Consider the following 27,275-nt stretch of genomic DNA (forward strand, 5'->3'; position numbering starts at 1 on the left):
TTTAAAATGATAAATTAATGAACTAAATTAACTAATTAAAACTAAATCCATAAAATTATCCCATGATGGGAATGTAAAATATGAAGTGGCTAACAAGAACCTGTAGTGTGGGGACATGACTTTTTCCTCCCTTACGCCACCAAAAGCTTGATCATTGACCGACAGTGAAACTGACGTGTGTTTGTGTTTGTTGTTGTTCAGACACTGGAGGAGCCCCCTTACCTGACCGTTGGTACTGACGTGAGTGCCAAATACAGAGGGGCGTTCTGTGAGGCCAAGATCAAGACCGCCAAGAGACTCGTCAAGGCAAAGGTGAGCCACTGAATCATAAGATGAACCAAAGCAGCAGAGATCATTTGAAGACATATTTTGAATGCATGGATGATCATTGATTAGAAATGACTATTATGCAAATTTGAGGTGAGTTTGATCGTACAGTCATCAAAAAATTAATGTAACGTAAATAAAGATAATAAGAGGGATCTGTATTTTGTTTGTTAACTGATGTATTGTTCATCCCTACTATTGAAAAAATACTGAAAGAGAGTATTGCTGGTCTAATGTTGAAATAGACTTTACATTTTTAGTCATTTAGCAGACGCCTTTGTCCAAAGCGACTTACAAATGAGGACTAAAGCAAGCGAGTCATCGTGAAGAGGCAAAAACAACGCAAGAAGTGCTCAAAATACAAAGTTCAGGCATTGCTCAGAGTAGCATAAGCCAGACAAGGGAAGATTAAAGGAAAAGGATTTTTTTTTTTTTTTACGAGTTTAAGTGCTCACGGAAGAGATGAGTTTTCAGCTGTCTTTTGAATGTTGTTTGATTCTGCATTATGGATGACGGTGGGGAGATCATTCCACCAGCAAGGAACCGTGAATGAGAATGTTCTGGAGAGTGATTGTGTGGCTCTCTGTGATGGACCACGAGCCGTCGCTCATTGACCGATCGTAGGCTTCTGGTAGGGACGTAGACTCGTAGGAGCGAGTGGAAGTAGGACGGAGCTGAGCCTGTGGTCGATCTGTAAGCAAGCAAGTGTCAACGCCTTGAACTTGATGCGAGTGGTAGCCAGTGCAGAGAGATGAACAGTCGTGGGCTCGTTGAAGACAAGACGAGCTGCAGGCGTTCTGGATCATTTGTAGAGGTGTAGTTGCACATGATGGAAGTCCAACCAGAAGAGCATTGCAGTAATCAAGCCTAGAGATAACCAGGGCCTGGACGAGAAGTTGTGTCGCATGTTGCAGTGCAAACCTGCATGATCGAGCTGTCTTTGTAATGTGGTCTGTGAAGGTCAGCTGGTCATCAAATATTACTCCAAGATTTCAGACCGTCCCTGATGGGGTGATTGAGGATGAATCTAGCCGCATAGTGAAGTCGTGCTGTAGAGACGGATTGGCAGGGAGGATGAGAAGCTCGGTCTTTGCCAGGTTGAGCTGCAGGTGATGTTCCTTCATCCATGCCGAGATGTCCGCCAGACAGCCTGAGATCCGTACAGCTACTGTGGGATCATCTGGTTGAAATGAGAGGAAGAGCTGGGTGTCATCAGCACAGCAATGGTAAGAGAAACCATGTGCCTGTATGATGAGTCCCAGTGATGTGGTGTAAATGGAGAAGAGGAGCGGTCCAAGGACTGAACCCTGAGGAACCCCTGTGGTCAGCTGATGTGCTTTGGATACCTCGCCTCTCCATGCGACCCTGAAAGACCTGTGAGATAGGACTCAAACCAGTGGAGGGACGTTCCTGTGATGCCCAGTGATGAGAGGGTGGACAGAAGGATCTGATGAGGACTTAAGTGTTGAGTAGAGCTGCACGATTAATCGATCTCGCTTCAAACACTCACGTGATCTTATTCTTAAATCCAACGATTCAGCTGTGTCTGTTAAACCTTACGCTCACAGCGAACATTCAAATCTGAGCAGTTGTAATGTATAGGTATTAAACACATGTATAGTTTTATATTAAAACTTGACAGCTTTTAACAGGCCTTGTAATTTCGATGCATTTGTGTGTCGTTGATATTGGATTTAAATTGTTGGAAAATGTTTTGAAGTTGGAAAGCAAATTGAGTTTTCATTGCTGTCACTTCCGAGGACTCGTCCTCATTCCTAATGAAATATTCTGCTCATTTTCCTCCTCTCTCTCATCAGGCTTTCTCTTTCTGTCTCGTCTCTCCACTCATGTTTTTCTCCTGATGGCTCTCTGATGTTTTATAATTCCTCTCTCATAGCGCTGAGATGTGATTAGCTGCTCCTCGCGAAGCAGAGACCTTGTTCAAGGTTGTAATCATATTCCTGCTGTTGTACTACTGATGACATCATTGCGTCTGTGTCTCTCTCTCTCTTCACAGCAGTGTGTCTGTTTGTTCTGTCTCTCTCTCTATTTCTCGGTTGGTGTTTATCCATTAGTCAAAGGACGGACAGTCTTTACATTCACACTGCAAGTGTGTCTGAGAAATAAGAGCAGGGCATTAGATCTCATCGCATGTGAACTGATGTAATGTCCTGTCTGTCAACTGATTTATATACGCTTCCTGATATGTATATACACATATAGTTCTCTTAGTTCTGTGATGTAAGGCATCTTTTGGTTTTTGCAATGTCTGATTTATCGGATTTGTATTTTCTTGTGTTCCTGCAATCTTATTCATTGGTCATGTGCATGTTATTTTATGCACTGAACTGACAAAATATATACCGTGATTTATATAAACTCACTTTGGATAAAAGCATCTGGCAAATGCATACATAATGTGATGTTTTGAAAATGTATGTTTTACAAATCATGTTGATTTATAAACACTCATCATTATAATTTTGACCATAAGATTTTTTTATTATTATTTTTCTGTATTTTTATTTATTTTATTAGTATTATTATTAATAATAATAATAATAATTAATTATTGTTTATTTTTTATATATTTAAAATATTCATAGTGAAAACTGTTTAAATTGATTTAGGATTATTCACTTTATCACTTTCAAAAAGGATAAATATGTAAAACCTATATATACACTCACCGGCCACTTTATTATGTACCCCATGCTAGTAACGGGTTGGACCCCCTTTTGCCTTCAGAACTGCCTCAATTCTTCGTGGCATAGATTCAACAAGGTGCTGGAAGCATTCCTCAGGGAGTTTGGTCCATATTGACATGATGGCATCACACAGTTGCCGCAGATTTGTTGGCTGCACATCCATGATGCGAATCTCCCGTTCCACCACATCCCAAAGATGCTCTATTGGGTTGAGATCTGGTGACTGTGGAGGCCATTTTAGTACAGTGAACTCATTGTCATGTTCAAGAAACCAATTTGAAATGATTAGAGCTTTGTGACATGGTGGAAGTAGCCATCAGAGGATGGGTACATGGTGGCCATAAAGGGATGGACATGGTCAGAAACAATGCTCAGGTAGGCCGTGGCATTTAAACGATGCCCAATTGGCACTAAGGGGCCTAAAGTGTGCCAGGAAAACATCCCCCACACCATTACACCACCACCACCAGCCTGCACAGTGGTAACAAGGCATGATGGTTCCATGTTCTCATTCTGTTTACGCCAAATTCTGACTCTTAACATCTGAATGTCTCAACAGAAATCGAGACTCATCAGACCAGGCAACATTTTTCCAGTCTTCAACTGTTCAATTTTGGTGAGCTCTTGCAAATTGTAGCCTCTTTTTCCTATTTGTAGTGGAGATGAGTGGTACCCGGTGGAGTCTTCTGCTGTTGTAGCCCATCCGCCTCAAGGTTGTGCGTGTTGTGGCTTCACAAATGCTTTGCTGCATACCTCGGTTGTAACGAGTGATTATTTCAGTCACTGTTGCTCTTCTATCAGCTCGAACCAGTCTGGCCATTCTCCTCTGACCTCTGGCATCAACAAGGCATTTCCGCCCACAGAACTGCCGCTCACTGGATGTTTTTTCTTTTTCGGTCCATTCTCTGTAAACCCTAGAGATGGTTGTGCGTGAAAATCCCAGTAGATTAGCAGTTTCTAAAAATACTCAGACCAGCCCTTCTGGCACCAACAATCATGCCACGTTCAAAGTCACTCAAATCAACTTTCTTCCCCATACTGATGCTCGGTTTGAACTGCAGGAGATTGTCTTGACCATGTCTACATGCCTAAATGCACTGAGTTGCCGCCATGTGATTGGCTGCTTAGAAATTAAGTGTTAACGAGCAGTTGGACAGGTGTACCTAATAAAGTGGCCGGTGAGTGTATACACACACACACACACACACACACACACACACACAGTGAGTGTAATTGAAGGTTCGTTCGTCAGCAGTGGCCTGTTGCAGAACAATCAGAGCTTCATCAGACGTGACAGTGGCGAGATGCTGAAGTGTGAGACTTATTATCTCCTGTGACACTGACACATTCATACACACACACACACACACACACACGTCTCACGGATGATATTCATTTGACAAACTGCTCAACACAGCTGGAGAAGTGCATGTGTAACCCTAAACACATGGCAGTGTGAGAATACATGGACTTCACCGAGTTAATCAACTATATGGACTATCCCATATTCTTGTTTATTATTAGTATGCTTATGTATATTATACAATCCATATATTTAAATTTTGTGGATCGGATTCTCTCAAAACAATGTGCTGGGCATATTTTTTTTATTTATTTTTTTAATGATGACTGTTAATTGTTTTGACCATAATGAACTACTTTAGAGAAATAAAAAATATAATTAAAAAAATTAAGTTTAATTATTAATTTCTATTTGTAACTTTGAAATATTCATATTCTGCGAAGCTGCTTTGAAACAGTGTTTTGTAAAAAGCGTTATACAAATTTAATTGCAATTTAATTGATACTTCAATTGATTCATGCAGTTCATGATGTTTAGTCACAAAAGTTGTGTTGGACTGTATTGTTGTGTGTGATTTTGTCGTTCATATTCAACATCCTGCTGAATGGTGTCCATTTAATTCAGATTTCAGCTTGTGAAATGAAAAGGATGAATCTCAATTCTTGCGTGTGGCGTCTCACAGTGTTGTGGGTATTTGTGGAAATATGACATCTTGTTCCTCCATCTTTATCCCATCCTCTCGCACGGCTTGTTTTATCCGCCCCACTTTCAGTATAATTATCTTCTGTTCTGTGACACTCAATGATTGGGTTACCCAGCGTGTCTTCTCTGCGTTTGGTCTGATATCAACACAGGGACGTTCGGGTCTCTCTGGTGAGGATCTGGCTTCCTGATATGAGCGATCAATGCTTCTTGGCCGTTAGGGAAAGCCCTTCCGTGTTTCCTATCCTCACTGACTGTGTGTGTGTGTGTGTCTCTCCAGGTCACCTTCAAACCCGACGCGTCCACTGCGGTGGTGCACGATGAACACATCAGAGGACTTCTGAAGGTAAGAGCAAACCTGCCTCCTTCAGCACAAACACAGGCTGTGGCGCATCACTTCCTGGGCTTTATGAGAATGTGTCTGGTAGTGGTGCAACGGATCACAAAACTCACGCTTCGGATCATTTACGGATTTTGAGCCACGGATCGAACCATTTTTCGGATCAGCCAAAAAAAAAACATTTTTATACACATATATGTATATTAAAGCTCACTTGAGGTACTTTGATACCACAGCAAAAACTACTAGCCTAACTGTTGAAGTTCAAACATTAAAGACAAGTGAATAGTCAGTAATAAAATAGGAAAAAAATACACATTACAAGCAGAGATTAATACTAAATAACACAGTTACAAAGTCTTAACAGTAGTATTCAGGTACAGAAATGTATAATTAGGCCTAAATGTAAAATAACACTGTGTTCACTGTAGAAATTAAATATAGGTTCATCTTTGTGTCACTTTAAGACCGAAGAAACCAGTCCTAAAGCGAAAATCCTGCGTGATGCAACCAAATCAAAGCTATTTAGAACATATTTCAATTTAATCATTTTGTTAATGTACTCCAAGCCCTTTTGACTTTCATACTTACAATGAACGCAAAACAAATGAAATATTTGTAAAGTAGCCCGTGATCACATCTGTCAAGCTCCCAGAATGCATCATAATGACACACTGATTTGGACACGGTGTTAAAACTGTTGTCTGGAGTTCATGTTTGATGGTGCCAGTGATGCCAGTCATCCATATAATCCTCTATTTCATATTTATATTGCATTGAAATCTTTGTTTGTTTTTCCTTCCTTTTTTTCTTCTTCTTTTTTTTAGCTCACTCATTTGTTTAAAAATCTCCTGGCAAGCCAGCCGTTGCATCTGTAGCTGTGATTATGAATATGACAGTAATTATTCTCCGCCATCAGCTCATCAGAAAGCATCTCTCTTATATCTGGCAGAACTGTTTGCTTTGAGCACTTGGTTATTCTTTTTCAGAGAGAATAAATGACAAATGCAAGCAGCAAATAGGTGAAAACCACTGATGCCCAGACTAGCTAAACTCTCAGAGCTAGTCATTTAGATAAATGTTTTTTGCTTTGTATATAAATAATATATACATTTGTATTATAATTATTATATAATAATAATAACAATTGCATTACAGTAATGATAATGAACTTAAACTGTTATGAAACTATCAACAACAAAAAAAAATCTTAATTTTCTTCTTCTAATTTTAATTTCTCATTTATTTATTTATTTTTGCGACCTCTTGTTGGCATGTTCTTGACAGGTTTTGCCCTTATTTGAACATGTTAATCATTCAGAAACATCTGATACCATCATTTTACCATGGTAGTGCCATAGTACTTGATGGTAAAGGTAACGTTCCTTCCTCACAGAACATGATAAACCCTCACAGGCGTTTCTCCATGAGTAATGTCAGTGATTATGGGAAGAAATAAATAAATTCCGGTTGCTCATCTCCAGCCTCAGTGTTTTAACGCCCAGCGAGTGGTGTAACACCATGAAAGCCTGTGAATGAGGGATTGTGTTTTCTCTGGTGTTAGGTGGGCGCTGTGGTCGAAGCCAGGAACCAAGATGGGATCTACCAGGAGGCCATCATCAACAAACTCACTGACGCTAGTCTGTACACCGTCGGTAAGTCCATTACATTCCTTTCAAACAGTGACTCTTTACCTGAGACGAAGAGGGAAAGGCTTCTTCTGTCCTCGTTTATGCTTTGCTTTAGTTTATAGCATCATATGTGAGAGCAACACAGTCAGTTGGAGATGCTGGGTAATTTTAATTTGCGTTCAGGGCTTGTGTACTGATAAATGTATTTTTATTTTGTTTTTATTACGTTGTGATTGTGTTACGTTTTATGTTAGGATAATGGTAACGCTTCCTTTTACAGTACAGTACTTGCGTGTACTTACCTAGAAAGTACTGGCTAATATAAGGTGAGTACATGGGTTAGGGGTAGGTTCAGGGTTAGTATTGAAATTACTATAATAAGTACATAGTATATACATGGGTAACAGGACTGTAAAAGGAAGCGTTACCAGGATAATATGATATGAGTCAGTCTCCATCTCTCAAAAACATGAAATATTGTGTTTTTATTCCTCATTTTGATGGCTTAATGCGAATTTAGTGCACATATGTGTCGCCACATGGAGAGAAAATCTTGATGAGTATTAGATAAAGTTCTGATGGTGAATTTCGAAGACCTGTGAGTCACAGCAGATGTTTTCTCCAGCAGATGGTTTGTACGTCTCTAATTTGACACTGCCGTTCTTTCGATTTTACTTTAACCATATTCTATGCTAATGAAGTTTCAAGCCAACGGGTGACAAGTTTTATTCTCATTTGGTGTTCATAAACGCATGAAATGGACTCGAACCTTTAGCCATTTATACAAAGGCAGCTCAGAAACTGACCTATTATGATTATGATCTTTCTTAAGTGTGTAATGTTGCTGTTTTAGCATGAAAAAGGGTTTCCTCCAGCGGGAGTTCTTCTCTATATCAGTGTCAGTGTGTTGAAACTGGCGGTTATGGTAAGGGGCGGGACATTTCCCAAACACACTCGAAGCTCTTGACCAATCACAACACACTGATCCAGCCGACCAATCAGAGCACAGTGTGCTTTCAGAAGGTGGGGCTTCATAGAGACAGGAACTATGAGAGTCTTACGATTGGATCGGGTAACCAAAATGTACTCATGGTTCCTTGTACAAGGCTGAACCGTAGAGGAGATAGAGCCTTTTCGGTGGTGGGACCGAGGTTGTGGAAGAGCCTGCCAGCACAACTTGGGGCGGCTCCCTCCCTATCACTTTTTAAATCTCTCTTGAAAACCCAATTGTTTTCTTTAGCTTTTAAATTATGTTGATGGTCTTATTTATTATGTGTTACTTAGTTTTCTGTTGTTTATCTGACTTGTACAGCACTTTGGTCAGTCCTCAGACTGTTTTTAAATATGCTTTAAATAAAAGAACTAGAACTAAACAGAGCGTTACTGACAGACTGGGAAGAGAGGAGCTGCAACAATGGAGAATATGAGGGAAAATAATGTGTTTATGAGCTTTCAGGCATGAGCCTGTTCTAGTAGAGCCTAAAAACTAGGGCTGCACGATTAATCACAATTTCCATGTAATCTCTCTTAAGCCGTTTTGGCTTATCGCGATTTTGAAATCGCAAAGGCTGCGATTATTTTTTATGCGCAGCTTGTCAGTGACGTACGGCTCTGTGATCATTAGTAAACGCGGCTCCATCTGAAAGCACTGCGAGTTTGAGTCGCTTATAACGTGCATTTGAAAAAGCAACACGCGTCAAACATCTTTCCAAAACAAAAGCATTTATGAACCTCTTATCCAACAAAAGACAACATTTAATAACATGCTTTTACTCCAAACTCACTTCATAACGACAGTAAGCTCATCCTTCTGTGAGATGATGTGCTTCTTACACAGAATAAGGCAGTCGTGTGTTTATTAGTCATGTTTAATCATTTAAAGCGCTTCTGTTTATTCAGCTACAGATAGTATGATGCCCGATAGGGTGTTATCGTACTTCAGCGGCGGGGCATATTTGGCGTGTGTGTGTGACGCCCTCTGGTGTTCAGATGATTTGGCGTGTGTGTGTGTGACGCCCTCTGGTGTTCAGATGATTTGGCGTGTGTGTGTGAGACGCCCTCTGGTGTTCAGATGATTTGCCGTGTGTGTGTGTGTGTGACGCCCTCTGGTGTTCAGATGATTTGACGTGTGTGTGTGTGTGTGTGTGTGTGAGACGCCCTCTGGTGTTCAGATGATTTGGCGTGTGTGTGTGACGCCCTCTGGTGTTCAGATGATTTGGCGTGTGTGTGTGAGACGCCCTCTGGTGTTCAGATGATTTGGCGTGTGTGTGTGAGACGCCCTCTGGTGTTCAGAAGATTTGGCGTGTGTGTGTGTGACGCCCTCTGGTGTTCAGATGATTTGGCGTGTGTGTGTGTGACGCCCTCTGGTGTTCAGAAGATTTGGCGTGTGTGTGTGAGACGCCCTCTGGTGTTCAGATGATTTGCCGTGTGTGTGTGTGTGTGACGCCCTCTGGTGTTCAGATGATTTGACGTGTGTGTGTGTGTGTGTGTGTGTGTGTGTGTGTGTGAGACGCCCTCTGGTGTTCAGATGATTTGGCGTGTGTGTGTGACGCCCTCTGGTGTTCAGATGATTTGGCGTGTGTGTGTGAGACGCCCTCTGGTGTTCAGATGATTTGGCGTGTGTGTGTGAGACGCCCTCTGGTGTTCAGAAGATTTGGCGTGTGTGTGTGAGACGCCCTCTGGTGTTCAGATGATTTGCCGTGTGTGTGACGCCCTCTGGTGTTCAGATGATTTGACGTGTGTGTGTGTGTGTGTGTGTGTGTGTGTGTGAGACGCCCTCTGGTGTTCAGATGATTTGGCGTGTGTGTGAGACGCCCTCTGGTGTTCAGCTGATTTGGCGTGTGTGTGAGACGCCCTCTGGTGTTCAGCTGATTTGGTGTGTGTGTGAGACGCCCTCTGGTGTTCAGATGATTTGGCGTGTGTGTGTGTGAAAAGCCCTCTGGTGTTTAGCTGATTTGGCGTGTGTGTGTGTGTGTGAGACGCCCTCTGGTGTTCAGATGATTTGGCGTGTGTGTGTGTGAGACGCCCTCTGGTGTTCAGATGATATGGCGTGTGAGTGTGTGTGTGAGACGCCCTCTGGTGTTCAGATGATTTGGCGTGTGTGTGTGTGTGTGTGTGAGACGCCCTCTGGTGTTCAGATGATTTAGCGTGTGTGTGTATGTGTGAGACGCCCTCTGGTGTTTAGCTGATTTGGCGTGTGTGTGTGTGTGTGTGAGACGCCCTCTGGTGTTTAGCTGATTTGGCGTGTGTGTGTGTGTGTGTGAGACGCCCTCTGGTGTTCAGATGATTTGACGTGTGTGTGAGACGCCCTCTGGTGTTCAGCTGATTTGGCGTGTGTGTGTGTGTGTGTGTGTGAGACGCCCTCTGGTGTTTAGCTGATTTGGCGTGTGTGTGTGTGTGTGTGTGAGACGCCCTCTGGTGTTTAGCTGATTTGGCGTGTGTGTGTGTGTGTGTGTGAGACGCCCTCTGGTGTTCAGCTGATTTGGCGTGTGTGTGTGTGTGTGTGTGAGACGCCCTCTGGTGTACAGATGATTTGCCGTGTGTGTGTGTGTGTGTGTGTGTGTGAGACGCCCTCTGGTGTTCAGATGATTTGACGTGTGTGTGTGTGTGTGTGTGTGAGACGCCCTCTGGTGTTCAGATGATTTGGCGTGTGTGTGAGACGCCCTCTGGTGTTCAGCTGATTTGGCGTGTGTGTGTGTCTGTGTGTGTGTGAGATGCCCTCTGGTGTTTAGCTGATTTGGCGTGTGTGTGTGTGTGAGACGCCCTCTGGTGTTCAGATGATTTGACGTGTGTGTGTGTGTGTGAGACGCCCTCTGGTGTTCAGATGATTTGGCGTGTGTGTGAGACGCCCTCTGGTGTTCAGCTGATTTGGCGTGTGTGTGTGTGTGTGAGACGCCCTCTGGTGTTCAGATGATTTGGCGTGTGTGTGTGTGTGTGAGACGCCCTCTGGTGTTCAGCTGATTTGGCGTGTGTGTGTGTGTGTGTGTGAGACGCCCTCTGGTGTTTAGCTGATTTAGCGTGTGTGTGTGTGTGAGACGCCCTCTGGTGTACAGATGATTTGCCGTGTGTGTGTGTGTGAGACGCCCTCTGGTGTTCAGATGATTTGACGTGTGTGTGTGTGAGACGCCCTCTGGTGTTCAGATGATTTGGCGTGTGTGTGAGACGCCCTCTGGTGTTCAGATGATTTGGTGTGTGTGTGTGAGACGCCTTCTGGTGTTCAGCTGATTTGGTGTGTGTGTGTGTGTGTGAGACGCCCTCTGGTGTTCAGCTGATTTGGCGTGTGTGTGAGACGCCCTCTGGTGTTCAGCTGATTTGGCGTGTGTGTGAGACGCCCTCTGGTGTTCAGATAATTTGGCGTGTGTGTGTGTGTGAGACGCCCTCTGGTGTTAAGCTGATTTGGCGTGTGTGTGTGTGTGTGAGATGTCCTCTGGTGTTCAGCTGATTTGGCGTGTGTGTGTGTGTGTGAGATGCCCTCTGGTGTTCAGCTGATTTGGCGTGTGTGTGTGTGTGTGTGACGCCCTCTGGTGTTCAGATGATTTGGCGTGTGTGTGTGAGACGCCCTCTGGTGTTCAGATGATTTGGCGTGTGTGTGTGAGACGCCCTCTGGTGTTCAGATGATTTGCCGTGTGTGTGTGTGTGTGACGCCCTCTGGTGTTCAGATGATTTGACGTGTGTGTGTGTGTGTGTGTGTGTGAGACGCCCTCTGGTGTTCAGATGATTTGGCGTGTGTGTGAGACGCCCTCTGGTGTTCAGCTGATTTGGCGTGTGTGTGAGACGCCCTCTGGTGTTCAGCTGATTTGGTGTGTGTGTGTGTGTGTGTGTGTGTGAGACGCCCTCTGGTGTTCAGATGATTTGGCGTGTGTGTGTGTGTGTGTGAAAAGCCCTCTGGTGTTTAGCTGATTTGGCGTGTGTGTGTGTGTGTGTGTGTGTGAGACGCCCTCTGGTGTTCAGATGATTTGGCGTGTGTGTGTGTGTGTGTGAGACGCCCTCTGGTGTTCAGATGATTTGGCGTGTGTGTGTGTGTGTGTGAGACGCCCTCTGGTGTTCAGATGATTTGGCGTGTGTGTGTGTGTGTGTGAGACGCCCTCTGGTGTTCAGATGATTTGGCGTGTGTGTGTGTGTGTGTGAGACGCCCTCTGGTGTTCAGATGATTTGGCGTGTGTGTGTATGTGTGAGACGCCCTCTGGTGTTTAGCTGATTTGGCGTGTGTGTGTGTGTGTGTGAGACGCCCTCTGGTGTTTAGCTGATTTGGCGTGTGTGTGAGATGCCCTCTGGTGTTCAGATGATTTGACGTGTGTGTGAGACGCCCTCTGGTGTTCAGATGATTTGACGTGTGTGTGAGACGCCCTCTGGTGTTCAGATGATTTGGCGTATGTGTGTGTGTGTGTGTGAGACGCCCTCTGGTGTTTAGCTGATTTGGCGTATGTGTGTGTGTGTGTGTGAGACGCCCTCTGGTGTTTAGCTGATTTGGCGTATGTGTGTGTGTGTGTGTGAGACGCCCTCTGGTGTACAGATGATTTGCCGTGTGTGTGTGTGTGTGTGTGAGACGCCCTCTGGTGTTCAGCTGATTTGGCGTGTGTGTGTGTCTGTGTGTGTGTGAGATGCCCTCTGGTGTTTAGCTGATTTGGCGTGTGTGTGTGTGTGTGTGTGTGTGAGACGCCCTCTGGTGTTCAGATGATTTGACGTGTGTGTGTGTGTGTGAGACGCCCTCTGGTGTTCAGATGATTTGGCGTGTGTGTGAGACGCCCTCTGGTGTTCAGCTGATTTGGCGTGTGTGTGTGAGACGCCCTCTGGTGTTCAGATGATTTGGCGTGTGTGTGTGTGTGTGAGACGCCCTCTGGTGTTCAGCTGATTTGGCGTGTGTGTGTGTGTGTGAGACGCCCTCTGGTGTTTAGCTGATTTGGCGTGTGTGTGTGTGTGAGACGCCCTCTGGTGTACAGATGATTTGGCGTGTGTGTGAGACGCCCTCTGGTGTTCAGCTGATTTGGCGTGTGTGTGTGTCTGTGTGTGTGTGAGATGCCCTCTGGTGTTTAGCTGATTTGGCGTGTGTGTGTGTGTGTGTGTGTGTGAGACGCCCTCTGGTGTTCAGATGATTTGACGTGTGTGTGTGTGTGTGAGACGCCCTCTGGTGTTCAGATGATTTGGCGTGTGTGTGAGACGCCCTCTGGTGTTCAGCTGATTTGGCGTGTGTGTGTGTGTGAGACGCCCTCTGGTGTTCAGATGATTTGACGTGTGTGTGTGTGTGTGAGACGCCCTCTGGTGTTCAGATGATTTGGCGTGTGTGTGAGACGCCCTCTGGTGTTCAGCTGATTTGGCGTGTGTGTGTGTGTGAGACGCCCTCTGGTGTTCAGATGATTTGGCGTGTGTGTGAGACGCCCTCTGGTGTTCAGCTGATTTGGCGTGTGTGTGTGTCTGTGTGTGTGTGAGATGCCCTCTGGTGTTTAGCTGATTTGGCGTGTGTGTGTGTGTGTGTGTGTGTGAGACGCCCTCTGGTGTTCAGATGATTTGACGTGTGTGTGTGAGACGCCCTCTGGTGTTCAGATGATTTGGCGTGTGTGTGAGACGCCCTCTGGTGTTCAGCTGATTTGGCGTGTGTGTGTGTCTGTGTGTGTGTGAGATGCCTTCTGGTGTTTAGCTGATTTGGCGTGTGTGTGTGTGTGTGTGTGTGTGTGTGTGTGAGACGCCCTCTGGTGTTCAGATGATTTGACGTGTGTGTGTGTGTGTGTGTGAGACGCCCTCTGGTGTTCAGATGATTTGGCGTGTGTGTGAGACGCCCTCTGGTGTTCAGCTGATTTGGCGTGTGTGTGTGAGACGCCCTCTGGTGTTCAGATGATTTGGCGTGTGTGTGTGTGTGTGAGACGCCCTCTGGTGTTTAGCTGATTTGGCGTGTGTGTGTGTGTGAGACGCCCTCTGGTGTACAGATGATTTGCCGTGTGTGTGTGTGTGTGTGTGAGACGCCCTCTGGTGTTCAGATGATTTGACGTGTGTGTGTGTGTGTGTGAGACGCCCTCTGGTGTTCAGATGATTTGGCGTGTGTGTGAGACGCCCTCTGGTGTTCAGATGATTTGGTGTGTGTGTGTGAGACGCCTTCTGGTGTTCAGCTGATTTGGTGTGTGTGTGTGTGTGTGAGACGCCCTCTGGTGTTCAGCTGATTTGGCGTGTGTGTGAGACGCCCTCTGGTGTTCAGATAATTTGGCGTGTGTGTGTGTGTGTGAGATGCCCTCTGGTGTTCAGCTGATTTGGTGTGTGTGTGTGTGTGTGAGACGCCCTCTGGTGTTCAGCTGATTTGGTGTGTGTGTGTGTGTGTGAGACGCCCTCTGGTGTTCAGCTGATTTGGTGTGTGTGTGTGTGTGTGAGACGCCCTCTGGTGTTCAGCTGATTTGGTGTGTGTGTGTGTGTGTGAGACGCCCTCTGGTGTTAAGCTGATTTGGCGTGTGTGTGTGTGTGTGAGATGCCCTCTGGTGTTCAGCTGATTTGGCGTGCGTGTGTGTGTGTGTGTGTGTGTGTGTGAGATGCTCTCTGGTGTTCAGCTGATTTGGCGTGTGTGTGTGTGTGTGTGTGTGTGTGTGAGATGCCCTCTGGTGTTCAGCTGATTTGGTGTGTGTGTGTGTGTGAGACGCCCTCTGGTGTTCAGCTGATTTGGTGTGTGTGTGTGTGTGTGAGATGCCCTCTGGTGTTCAGCTGATTTGGTGTGTGTGTGTGTGTGAGACGCCCTCTGGTGTTCAGCTGATTTGGTGTGTGTGTGTGTGTGAGACGCCCTCTGGTGTTCAGCTGATTTGATGTGTGTGTGTGTGTGTGTGTGTGTGAGACACCCTCTGGTGTTCAGATGATTTGGTGTGTGTGTGTGTGTGTGTGTGTGTGTGTGTGTGTGAGACGCCCTCTGGTGTTCAGCTGATTTGGCGTGTGTGTGTGTGTGTGTGTGTGTGTGAGATGCCCTCTGGTGTTCAGCTGATTTGGTGTGTGTGTGTGTGTGAGACGCCCTCTGGTGTTCAGCTGATTTGGTGTGTGTGTGTGTGTGTGAGATGCCCTCTGGTGTTCAGCTGATTTGGTGTGTGTGTGTGTGTGAGACGCCCTCTGGTGTTCAGCTGATTTGGTGTGTGTGTGTGTGAGACGCCCTCTGGTGTTCAGCTGATTTGATGTGTGTGTGTGTGTGTGTGTGTGAGACACCCTCTGGTGTTCAGATGATTTGGTGTGTGTGTGTGTGTGTGTGTGTGTGAGACGCCCTCTGGTGTTCAGCTGATTTGGCGTGTGTGTGTGTGTGTGTGTGTGTGAGATGCCCTCTGGAGTTCAGCTGATTTGCACTGACAAGCTGCGCATAAAATAATCGCAGGCTTTGCCAAATCGCCTGCGGTTTCATTGCGATTAATTGTGCAGCCCTACTAAAAACACAATCAAGACTTTGAAAGAGGGCATAGTAGGTCCTGTTCAAAAAGATTCTAGAGTGTGTGTGTCTGTCTGATAACTCGTCTGTCTCTCTGTGCAGTGTTTGATGACGGTGATGAGAAGACCCTCAGGCGCTCGTCTCTCTGCCTGAAAGGAGCGCGCCACTTCGCTGAGAGTGAGGCAAGTCATCGCTCTCTTTTTTGCATTGGTTTAAATGACTAGTTAAGTCCTTTACATCGTGACACTTGCTGCCTTTCGCATCACATCCTGTTCTTGACAGTGTAATTTTACAAATTAATTACATTTTGTTGAAATTGAAAGGGTATTTCTACAGACATTCAAGATCAAGTGAGCTTTAATTTGTCATTCAGCAATATGGGAACAAAATGTCAAACGTATAACCTGTATAAATCTACATACACCTATATAATCTATGTAAGCATATAACCTAAATAAACCTACTCATAGCTAACCTATTTAAAAAGTACAGACTCTCAGATCCAGTGTTTTGAAAGAGAACTTGAGGACATGTTGGAAAAACCTATGAATTGATTATTAATTAAAACCATATTCCAAAGAAAACATGTTTAGTTTGAAACATTCCGATTAGAAGGAAAAAATTACTCCTGCAATATTTCTCCAAAAAGTGAGTTTTTCATTGCAAATTTGGCATTCTCATTGCAACATCTGCTCAAACTGAAGTAGTAAGTAATGATTTATTGTGTTCACTAATATGATTACCTTTTATAAAAATGGTGAGTTTAACTTCTAATCCAGTATATTATGGGGACATGAAAATCTTCTGCATAGTAGAAATGACCCAGAACTGTGTCGAGTCTGAGGCGTTTCATTCCCGGGTGATTATTAGAAACTGTGTCACGTCTCAGTGTTTGCTAGTCAATGATTTCAAACAGACTGTCAGTTGTTTAGAAACATATTCTACCCAAGTATGTGAATGTAAACACTTCTAGGCACACAAGTGAACCTCTATGTATTAGATCTGGTCAATCTTTATCAGTATTCAGGAACTTGCTCAAGGCGCATGTTTTATCGGCCGCTTATAACAGGTAATCTCAATGTGGTGTGAGATTTGTTAATATGCATGTTATCTTTTATTCTTTTTATTTTCATGTAAAGCACTTTGGACAACCTCGGTTGTATTTAGCAGTGCTATATAAATAAAGAAAGTGTGTTTATATGTTATCGTCTTCCATAATGTCATTTTCTTCAGCCAGTTTGATGAATCGATTGTCATGGCAGAGCAACGGTTTAAAGAGAATCGCGGCTTTCTTAGCGCTAACTGGTGAATCTCATCTCTGACTCTCTTCCAGACGCTCGACAGGCTTCCTCTTACCAACCCCGAACACTTCGGCACTCCCGTCATCGGCAAAAAAGGAAACCGCGGAGGCCGGCGGTCCAATCCCATGTGAGTGCGTCTACTTGAAGTTACGTGACAACATGAAGAGGCGTCTGCATGCGTTCACTGCGTTTTTAGTCGAGTCGCCTTTACTTCTGTAGCGCTTTATGCAATTCAGATCGTTTCAATGCAGCTTCACGGTAATAAACCGGTATAATAGCAGTGTTGCAACATTCATCAATTAAGAAATGACTTTAGTCTCTGCTATACGCAGCTCTTCATGAGACAATATTTAATGTTAATTCAATTTAGTTTAATAACAGTGTCAGTGTTGCAAAGTTCTTCAATTATAATTATAAGATGTTGTGTTATTATTCAGTTCAGCTTCCCCAAAGTTAGTACATTCAAATTGATATCACCGAATGTGAATTTTTTTTTTTTGTCATTATGAAATCAAAATCCACTGCCTTTATTTCCGCGTTTTAATTAGACTTTAAATCAATCAGTTTGGTGTCAGACTTGTTGACCCTCCCGTACGTCATATTTCAGAAGCGAAATGGGTTGCAAATGACATTTCATGTTGACTTTAAGGATTTTTACTTTTTTTTTAAAGCTAAGTTGCATATCTTTTTAGCTAAATTATTATTATGATTATTTGGATATTATTTTTCATGTAGTAAAATAGCTGTTTGTGAAGGTAAAAGCTCTGCGAAGTTTCAAAGATCAAAGTGCATGAAAAAGTTATTTTTTCGTTTTTTTTTTTTTAAGTCTCCTAAAAGAAAGAAGCGATTCTGAACTGCTGAAACGAGTCGTCAGTAATTCCAGTCTCACTTCCTGCTCGAATCTATGTAGGTTTGTAACAAATGTGCATAATGCCAGTGTCCGGTCTACTTTTCCCCGCCCTCAGTCACTGTGGTTGTAGCTGAGACTGGAAGAGTTTGGTTTGTGTTGTGATTCTGCAGATCCACTTTGATGCATCAACACAGATTGATACGGTAAAACCGACACCATTGTTACTGTTTGTATCACTTGATACAGAATTGTATCAAGTGCTGAGGAAGATGGTAATAGGAGTTTTGTTTCTGACACGCGCTGTAAGCGGTCGACCAATCACAACAGACCATCTGACCAATCAGAGCAGAGCAGGCTCTCAGAAAGGAGGGGTTTAGAGAGACTGAATCCTTTATCGAGCCGTTTCAGAGACTGAGAGAGAAGAGCTGATGCTGCCATGGATATTATGAGAGAATTTTATGTTTTTTGATCATGTAAACCTGTTGTAGGAACCTCCAAAACAAAATTAGGGACCTTTAAAATAGCATAATAGTGGCACTTTAAAGTCATCAACATGAAACGCCATTTGCAATCCATTTCACCTCTGAACTGTGCTGACGGGACGGTCCACAAGTCTGGCACCAAACTGAAAATCTACATCGATTCAAAGTCTAATCCTCACCTGACGGATGAAGCATCTGTGTGTTTTAGTCCTGATGCTCCAGGGACGCGGAGTTCCCTTCTGGGAATACCGATTACACAGTGTTTGCTGTTGTAAAATACTCCTCTTCTTTTAGCAGTCGCACAAATGGGACGAGCGCTGGCCTGACACAAATCAGAGGAAAGGCAGTATCTTTCCTCCAGTGAACCGCGTTCGTCTCGAACCGGAGCGTCCCGCTGGCGCTCTGACAAACAGGACTCGTGTGTGTGTGTCTCGGTGAGAGGCGTGACCTCAGTTATCTCCGTCAGTCACGGCTGGCCATGCGTGAACTTAAAGAAACCGCAGTCGCTTTGAGGGATCAGAATCCATCATAATGTTAAGGGTTGCATTGACTAGTCAACTACTGCATTAGAGTACTCATGGAGCATGACACAAAAATATCATACTTGCTTTTTTCCCAGTAGAAATATCAAGATGAGCAAGATCTTTAGTTTTTTTTTTTTTTTTTTTGGTTTTCATTTTATATATAAATTAGAAATTTATATAATTTTATATATATTAAAAATATTTTATATATATAAAAAATTATATATATTTTAGTAATTTTGTTGTGATTTAAAAAAAAAATTCCATAACTTTTAATTGATTTGAGTTTTAGTAATTCAACTAAAACTTATTTATTTTAGTTCTTATCTTTAAGTTTTTTTATGTTTAAGTTTTTCATGTAAAACATTTTCTTTTTCTTTTATTTCACCCATATTTCAGTCACAGAAAATGATTTTTAATAGTTTTAATTTTAGGTAACAATAACAACACTGCTTGAAGCAAAATTGCACAATGTATTAATTGCAGAAAGGCCATGAAACTTTTGTGAAAATGATTTTTAAAAAATGCTGGCGGTGGCTGGCAACTTAAAGCAAAACACTGGCGAGTAAAGAGTTAATCATCGAATTACCGTATTACCCGGACTATAAGTCACTCCGGAGTGTAAGTCGCATCAGTCAAAAAATGCGTCATGAAGAGGAAAACAACATATATAAGTAGGGCTGGGTATCGTAACAAAATGTTCGGTACCGATACCGATACCGATACCTTGACTTCGATACCGGTTCCTGAACGATACTTTTTTCGATACCAATTTTATGTAACCAGGTTTAACAATATAACATTACCTAATTTTTTTTTCAGTTTGTTGACTTTTTTTACACTCATATTTTGAGTATGTAAAAAAGCACCAATGCTAAAGTTTTCTATGTTTCCTAATCATTTAACAAAATGTATTACTTACTTCAATGAGCTCATTGTTTCTGCTTTAACTTAATGCATTAATTAACGATGAAACTGAATGAAAATTAATTGAAATGCATTACACTGTCACCTCTGATAACAGATCACTCTAAATTGTAATTTAGACATGCATTTTCTGTAAAGCTGCTTTGAAACGATATGTATTGTGAAAAATGCTATACAAATAAATGTGAATTAAATTAAATATAGGCTACTGGGGGGCGGGATATATACCTGCACGTGAAGCTTGCAGCAAAGCACTGGCAAAAGTAGCCTAATGATTATGGATGTGGAAACAATAGCAAGGAGATATTTTAATTATTTATTAATGAACAAGTGTTTACTAATGGTGTGTTCACACCGAACGCGAATTTAATTATTTGTGCGAGTAGATTACATACATAGTCAATGCAAAGACGCGAATAGACGCATCATTCGCGCCGGGCGTCGCGAATGACGCGAATTGGGTGACGCGTTTGCCGCGAACGTCTTCCGCGCAAGTTGAAACATTTGAACTCGAGCTGAAGATTCAAGCGTCGAACTAGACGCGATAGACGCGTATTTGACGCTCTATTCGCGTTCGATGTGAACACCATTACTCTCAAGTGTATTTTGTGCGCTTCAGTGCCTAGATTTACCGTGTTGCCGGTCTTGGCAGCAATGATCTTGTCGAAAATATTGCATCGCGTGCATCTGGCATCGAGTCTGGCACATGACATAGGTACACTTTGGATCATTTCCACATATTTTCTATCTATCTGGGTTGGGACGCACGCTTACACACACACACACACACACACACTGCAGCTTCACGTGCGACGAGCCGCGTCTCTGGGCAGCCGCGTAAACTAGTGTTTTTCCGCCACAGCCAATCATGCTGCATGCTTATTGTTTCACTGACATTGACGAGATTAACCACTTAGGTACCGAAATGTGGTACCGAAAAACAAGACATGTTTCGATACTCGGTAGTATCGAGGCAATTCGGTCGGTACCTAAAAAGTACCGAACTCGGTACCCAGCCCTATATATAAGTGGCACTGGACTATAAGTCGCATTTATTTAGAAATTTATTTCACAAAATCCAAGACCAAGAACAGACATTTAATCTGGAAAGGCAAGTTATTCAGCTACACAACAGCACACAGAACAACAGGCTGAATAGGTGTCGGGGATGTTACCGTAACACATTAACAGTTATTCAGCTACACAATAGTATAAAGAACATGTTCCTGGGATGGAGGCTGAATAGGATAAATTAACATAAGCCAGCGAGTCCAACAAGCAACTTACCGGTAAGCAAGTTCACCAAGCTCTCGATCTCATTCCACATCTCTGAATACATTGAATTCTTCATCCTCAGTGTCGCTTCTTGTGACTTATTAAAAAGTGCGACTTATAAAAAAAATACGGTAATTATAATTTTACAGTTTTTTGAAGCATAAATCTAAACATTGTTTTAGGTTAATACTAGGGGTGTAACGGTACACAGACGTCTCGGTTTGGTTCAGACATCACGGTTCGGTTCATACCTCGGTTCAGACATCACGGTTCGGTTCATACCTCGGTTCAGACATCACGGTTCGGTACGATTTCGGTACAATGGAGGGAAAAGCAAAACAAAAATGCAGAAGGCATTGTATTTTTTAAATAAGTTTTATTATTAAAGGCATAGAACCAGTTTATTTGTAGTGCACTGACAATAGTTTTATATAATTAGTTAATTAAGTAAATTAATAAAAAGACTAGTTTGGTAATTGTACCTGAATTAATTTAAAATAATTTGCTATATTTCAGATCAAAATATTTGTTTTCCTTAATTTTAATTAACATTATTAATTAACAATGTAACATTATTCTCATCTGTATTAAAAATAATTGATTTCTGTATAAAATAATACTACCATTAAAAACACATTCGATTTTCTTTTTTAATCAATGTAGAATGTGTAAGATTAGTGCTCCGAGGACGAGAAATAAAAACCAATGCGATGAATGTCCAAAAGATGGGACCCACAGACTGTTTTGAAATTGAGTTGGATAAATATGTTTTGCTTTTAAAACAGTGTGTGTGTGTGATTTTGGTTGGGTGACAGTTGTAGGTTACAGTTTGACAAGAGTTTACAGTGTGACAAAAGCACAATGTTGTGTTTTATTGCGAGTGTACACAAATATAAGTAAACACTTTGCAGGTTTAATGATCTGTATGAACAAAATGACAGAGTATGTTTTTTATGTTTCCACTGTTCGATCGCGCCCACGCCTCTCTCTCTCTCTCTCTCTCTCTCTCTCTCTCTCTTGTCATCGGAGCCTGTTCATTATGCGGTCACACCAAGCGCGAATAGAGCGTCAAATTCGCGTCTAGTTCGACGCTAGTCCAAAGCGAATAGGACGCGCGTATAAAGCCAACGTTTGAAGTGAACGCGCGTTCAGAGCTAAGCCGATGGTACAGATTATGTGTCCCTAAAGAACCCGCGTATCTAACAGTAGTTCCGCATTACACTAATTAATTTGCACGCGAGTTTTATTTATTTTTATACCGTGTATTCTCCGGTAAAAACAAAAAATTTTAAAACAGCAGTTGCTCCGCACACTAGTAGGTTTTCCGGGTAGTTCTGTCTCTGCTTCCCGCTCTCCTCCATCCGGCGCGGCTCTTGTTTTGTTGTTTGAGCGAGTAGGAGTCCCTGTGGCTTATCAGGTCATGTTTATTCGGGATGCAGGCTGTTGATTGGCTCATTTAACACTAACAAGATTGGCTCTCCTTGGCGGTGAGCTGGAGTGCCGGATCTTAATTGAGAGCGGCCGTTGAGTCACGCTGCATATGAATATTGGCAAGTGAGAAGCTTGTCAGCTCACGGAGCCTAATTACCTATTATCTTCATCAGAACAAGCAAGGAAAAGCTTCTTCTATTTTGCTTGTATGGCGCTGTGATACAGGTGATGCTTATCTTTAAAAAGGGAATCGTTTTAATCATGTTTAGCTTGATCTGAGTCTTTGTTAGTGCCTGTAACTAAATGATCAGTTCTCACTGTTAGCGGTTCTTCAGTGTGTAAACACAAAACTAAAGCACACTGTTGAATCTACTGTCTGAATAAAACAGACTCTTGCTTATTGAAACACTAACTCATGATGAAATTGGTTGTTGACTATTTTTATTAATTATTATTTTTTATAGTTATTTTAATCAAAGTCATTGCAACCCTACTAGAATGGAAAAATAATCTATATCTTAAATTAATTTCTATGTGATCTACATCCCTACTCTTGGTTAGAATAATTAATCTTTAAAAAATACTTAATACTTTTAATTAAAATTCATTTTAAATTGCTGCGATGCATCTTAAAATAATGATATGCTGAGGTGAAATTAGCACATAACTTTTTAATAAATTTAGCAAAAATTATTGATTAAAAATGCATCAAAAATAGTTTCTGGGGTTCATAAAAATTTGCTTAATTGTGCACATAATGCCATAATAACAAATTTATTCAAGGAGAACTCCGGCGCAAAATGAACCTTTGGTCTAATTACACATTGTTACCTAGTCAACCGTTATCTGAGATTTGTTTTCATGATTATCGAATGTAAATAGTTTTATCTCTACAAACAGTTTAGCCTATAAAGCTAGTATAACGCTAGTATATTGGGCATAGTGTAATGACAAATAAAAATCGCTTGTTAATATTTTGAGCCTTGTTAGTGGTATTAACAAGCGATTTTTATTTGTCATTACACTATGCCCAATATACTAGCGTTATACTAGCTTTATAGGCTAAACTGTTTGTAGAGATAAAACTATTTACATTCGATAATCATGAAAACAAATCTCAGATAACGGTTGACTAGGTAACAATGTGTATTAGACCAAAGGTTCATTTTGCGCCGGAGTTCTCCTTTAACTTACCTAAAATGTATGTAATTTTCTGAATTCAAAATATAATGTCTTATTTTTTTATTTCTTTGGATTTTGTTCAAATGTGACCTGGATATGATTTAATGACGTTCACCCACATTTATGAAGTCTTATTATTGCTGCTTTTGAAGAACAGACTCTGCATTGAGCTTCTGATTTTCACTCTGAATCTTTAAATATGTTTTCTCTGGGATATCAATGTTCCTCGAATACCTTTCAGTGTCTGTTGTTTATTTCACATTAACACTAATCTTATTCCACAGTCAAGAAGAGGAGTCATCTTCATCATCTAGTGAGGAGGAGGAGGGCGATCAGCAACAAAACGAAGGGCTTTACGGCAAAGTGGTGTGTGTGGATGGGGTCGTCACTAGCGACAAAAAGAAAACCACATGGTATCCTGCCCTGGTGAGTCTCGACCGCAGGACACAGAAGAAAAATTAAGTCAATTTGTCAAATCTGACGAATTAAAATTGTGGGGAATCACACTAAAATACATGCGAGTGTGTTGAAAGGTGTTATAACGTTAATCTGTGTGTTCGCTCAGATCGATAACGTAAACTAGATCGATATTAGAATATCATATTAATAATAGCTGGATGACTTCTGTTGCTAAATGGCATGCAGTTCATTTTAAAATATATTGTGTGGCAGAGAAAAGTCTGTATTTCTGTTATTACAAATAAAGCTCTTTCTTATTATGATATGTTAGCAACATGACAGAATAGTGTCTCTTCAAACATGTTACTCCCAGTAAATCAAGAAAACAAGAGTTACAAACAATAAGACTAGCAGTGTTGAGCTATATAACATTAATTCATTTTCTGATGATAAAACTATCCAAACAATTTCCCTTTTCAGGAAGTCACACTTCAGCTTTAAACGTGATGAACAGTGCCGGTTTCTGGAGATTATTCCTCCAGGATTAATGCACTCGTTCCCTCTGAAGCTGCTTATATTGAGCGGCATCATTGATGTTGGCAGTCGTTCTCTTATTTCTTCTACATCTGTCCCTCGTTTACATGCAGTAGTTTATGATTCACAGGGTCACAGCAAACCAAACACTGGCCCTTTAAATATTCCTGGTGGCTCGTGTTCCTCCAGAGATGTTGCTCTTGCTCTCTGTCCCCTCCTCACGGCTCTCGCTAGAATGACAGCATTGAGAGAGAAAAACAAAGCCAGAGAATGTCTGTGGTGTTTCTTGAAGCCATGACACGCTCCTGCTGCTCGTCTGATCGGTGTTGTACAGTAACCTCAGCTCATGTTTGACATAAAGGCTGGATCCGTCTTTTTTCAAATGCTTATTTCAATTAGTATTGCGTATGTCCAATATCCAATGGGTTTTGGATGTTCAAGTTTTTGTTTGTTTTTTGGCCTGAAAAAGTCATTAAAATGAATGAATTTTTAAAATTACATATTATTTTCCTTAAAATATTCATACTAAGCTTTTATCAATCTCAGATTTAATCTCTTTAATTAAAATTTGGAATAATTATGTTTGTTTGTTTGTTTTTCTGCTCACCAAGGCTGTATTTTTGTGAATATATAGATATATAGACAATATATACACATACTATTTTAAATTGTAATAATATTTCACCATTTTTTTTTTTTTTTTTTTGGTGGGCAAAAAAGTCTTAATTATTACAAACGTAATCATTACAAACAACTGGAAAGGTAGTACATTTACATATAATGATTAATGGACCTTTTTTGTTGCATGAAATATTTTGCCTAGTATTCATTTCTTTAGGTGTAAAACACTTTTGCAGGTTGGTGCAACAATGATGCTGTCTGTGCCAAACTCTCATCTGTCTTCTGTTTCCCTTTATTTTTTTAAAGGTCATTTCTCCAGACTGTCATGAAGATGTGACACTGAAAAAAGACAACATTTTTGTCCGCTCCTTCAAAGATGGAAAATTGTGAGTAGCTTTCAAATGAAGTTATTTCAGTCCGTGCTTCTACTTTTAGCTCTTGAGGTGCAGAAAGTCACGCTGTGAACGCATCACGAGTGCTGTTGTTTCTGTTTATAGCTGTGATTTTATAAAACATCCTTTAGACATACTGCAAATGATGGAAGACGTCACTGCTGGGCATCATGTAATGGAGGAGCCAGTGATATTTCTGTGGGGTAAATGTAGTTAAATGCCCGTCTCGGGTTAACCTTCCGAAACCAATTTATACTGCCGCTGCTGAAGGTGGAACGACAGAATTGGTCTTATTCAAGCGCTGTGCTGAGAAATGTCTGGTTATGGAGATATTTGTGTTAAACCTCAGGGAAATAAAACCTGTGAGTGCTGCGATTATACAGACCAGAGTTTCCTGATGATTCTCTAAAATACACAAAACTCTGTTTCTAATGTTATTCTTCAATAGACAGACAACAAACTCTAAATTGCCAGGATGTTCCTAGTGTTTTGATTGGTTTTTCGGCTGGTTACGATCTCAAATCAAAACAAAATCACCCTTTTAGTTTCTGTGATATTATTTATATTCTATATCCTCTAGTTTCTATATCCTCATTCACTATTCCCTACATTAGTCCACTGATATAGTATATAATAAATATACATAGTATAGTGAATTTGGACACCGAGTGCCGTTTTTACATAGTTTCTACTTGCTGGTTAATAATCATTTGTAATGGAGCAAACTGGCAGCTCCAGTTGTAAGATGGAAAGATTTATCTTGAACTCTGTCATGGAAACTAGGTATGTACATTCATAAACAATTCAGTAATACATTTTAAAAGGAATTTTTACTGGTATGATATTACACTGTACCCACATTGGACCAGCGGTTTGGAAAATGGATGATTTGCCATCTTCTGGTCATTCGTCGCGCGACTCTCACAGTGCATTATGGGTATTCTCTAGCCGTTGAGCGTACATCGGTTGTACACTCATTATTGCGGTGCATTGTGGGATTGAATGAGCGCACTCGATAACGTCCACTATGATTTCGGACACCCCGTGCAAATGGCTATTCCTTCAAATAGTGCCGTATTTAAGGGGGCGATTTCTGACACAGCCTATGATTTGAGTCCCTCATTCAAGTGTGTGTGTGTGTGTGTGTGTGTGTTATATGCGTGTTTTATATGCCAAAGTTTAGTCAGCATGAAACAGTTGCGCTAGTCTTTTCTTTCCCATTGTGACGTATATCCGAGTAAAACGCTTCTGAAACAAGAACAAATGTAAGGCGGGGCTTGGATGGTTGTGGTTTGCTATTGGTGGATCAGATGTGAGTGACAGGTGGCTCCGCCCTCTTCATCAGAGAAGAGAAGAGACACTGCGAGAGGGAGGGGAAGTTATTCTGATGATTTCGGTCTGCTCTTGTGTTGCACATCTTCACTGCTCCCTCTAGTGTCTGCTCTGGGAAAGTAATGACATCACTGCCACATGTAGATTTATAAATATCGATGAACATAAACATGTCTTCTAACCGTTAAAGACCTCTTAATTCCCTCAATATAAGCAGTTTCAGAAGGTTTTTGGACACTCCTGTGTGAACATGAGAAAGTGACTTCATACATCCACTAAAAATCCCTAAATCCCTAATCCTAAACATTTGAGCACAGATACAGACTCGTGATCTAATGAGGGACAGTTCACTGGGATTTTAAGGTGTCCAAATACTTTCTAAAGGACATGCCTGGTTCATGTTCCTACACTGTACACTAAAACAAAGATTTTTAGAGTATGTTTTCCATAAAAATACTATTTCAGTCCTTCTACATCAACATTTCATGTTTTATTCAATGTTACTTGCTGCTTCTTTGAAACAATTTGTGAAATTTACTTGCAATTTCTGAGTGATAATTGTTTATACACAAAATATTTTTTCAGTGTATACAGTTGCTCGTGTCTATACAATATTCTGGCTCTGAGAAATGGC

The 27,275-nt window shown here is 41.7% G+C and overlaps 1 protein-coding gene across 3 annotated transcripts in view; it reads left to right on the forward strand.

The window, feature by feature from the left end:
• arid4b (AT-rich interaction domain 4B) overlaps nucleotides 1-27,275 on the forward strand; it is a 141,580-nt gene that overhangs the window by 53,100 nt on the left and 61,205 nt on the right. For all 3 annotated transcript variants that reach the window (XM_056232641.1, XM_056232643.1, XM_056232644.1), the window contains exons 3-9: nucleotides 202-312; nucleotides 5,321-5,386; nucleotides 6,945-7,035; nucleotides 15,494-15,573; nucleotides 16,725-16,819; nucleotides 23,648-23,789; nucleotides 25,224-25,303. In XM_056232641.1, coding sequence (XP_056088616.1) covers nucleotides 202-312; nucleotides 5,321-5,386; nucleotides 6,945-7,035; nucleotides 15,494-15,573; nucleotides 16,725-16,819; nucleotides 23,648-23,789; nucleotides 25,224-25,303 — 665 coding nt within the window. The remainder of the gene's footprint in view (nucleotides 1-201; nucleotides 313-5,320; nucleotides 5,387-6,944; nucleotides 7,036-15,493; nucleotides 15,574-16,724; nucleotides 16,820-23,647; nucleotides 23,790-25,223; nucleotides 25,304-27,275) is intronic.

The sequence above is a fragment of the Rhinichthys klamathensis genome, unplaced genomic scaffold (assembly GCF_029890125.1).
Source record: "Rhinichthys klamathensis goyatoka isolate OS25496 unplaced genomic scaffold, OSU_Roscu_1.1 h1tg000352l_1, whole genome shotgun sequence".
In the NCBI taxonomy this organism is placed as follows: domain Eukaryota; kingdom Metazoa; phylum Chordata; class Actinopteri; order Cypriniformes; family Leuciscidae; genus Rhinichthys; species Rhinichthys klamathensis.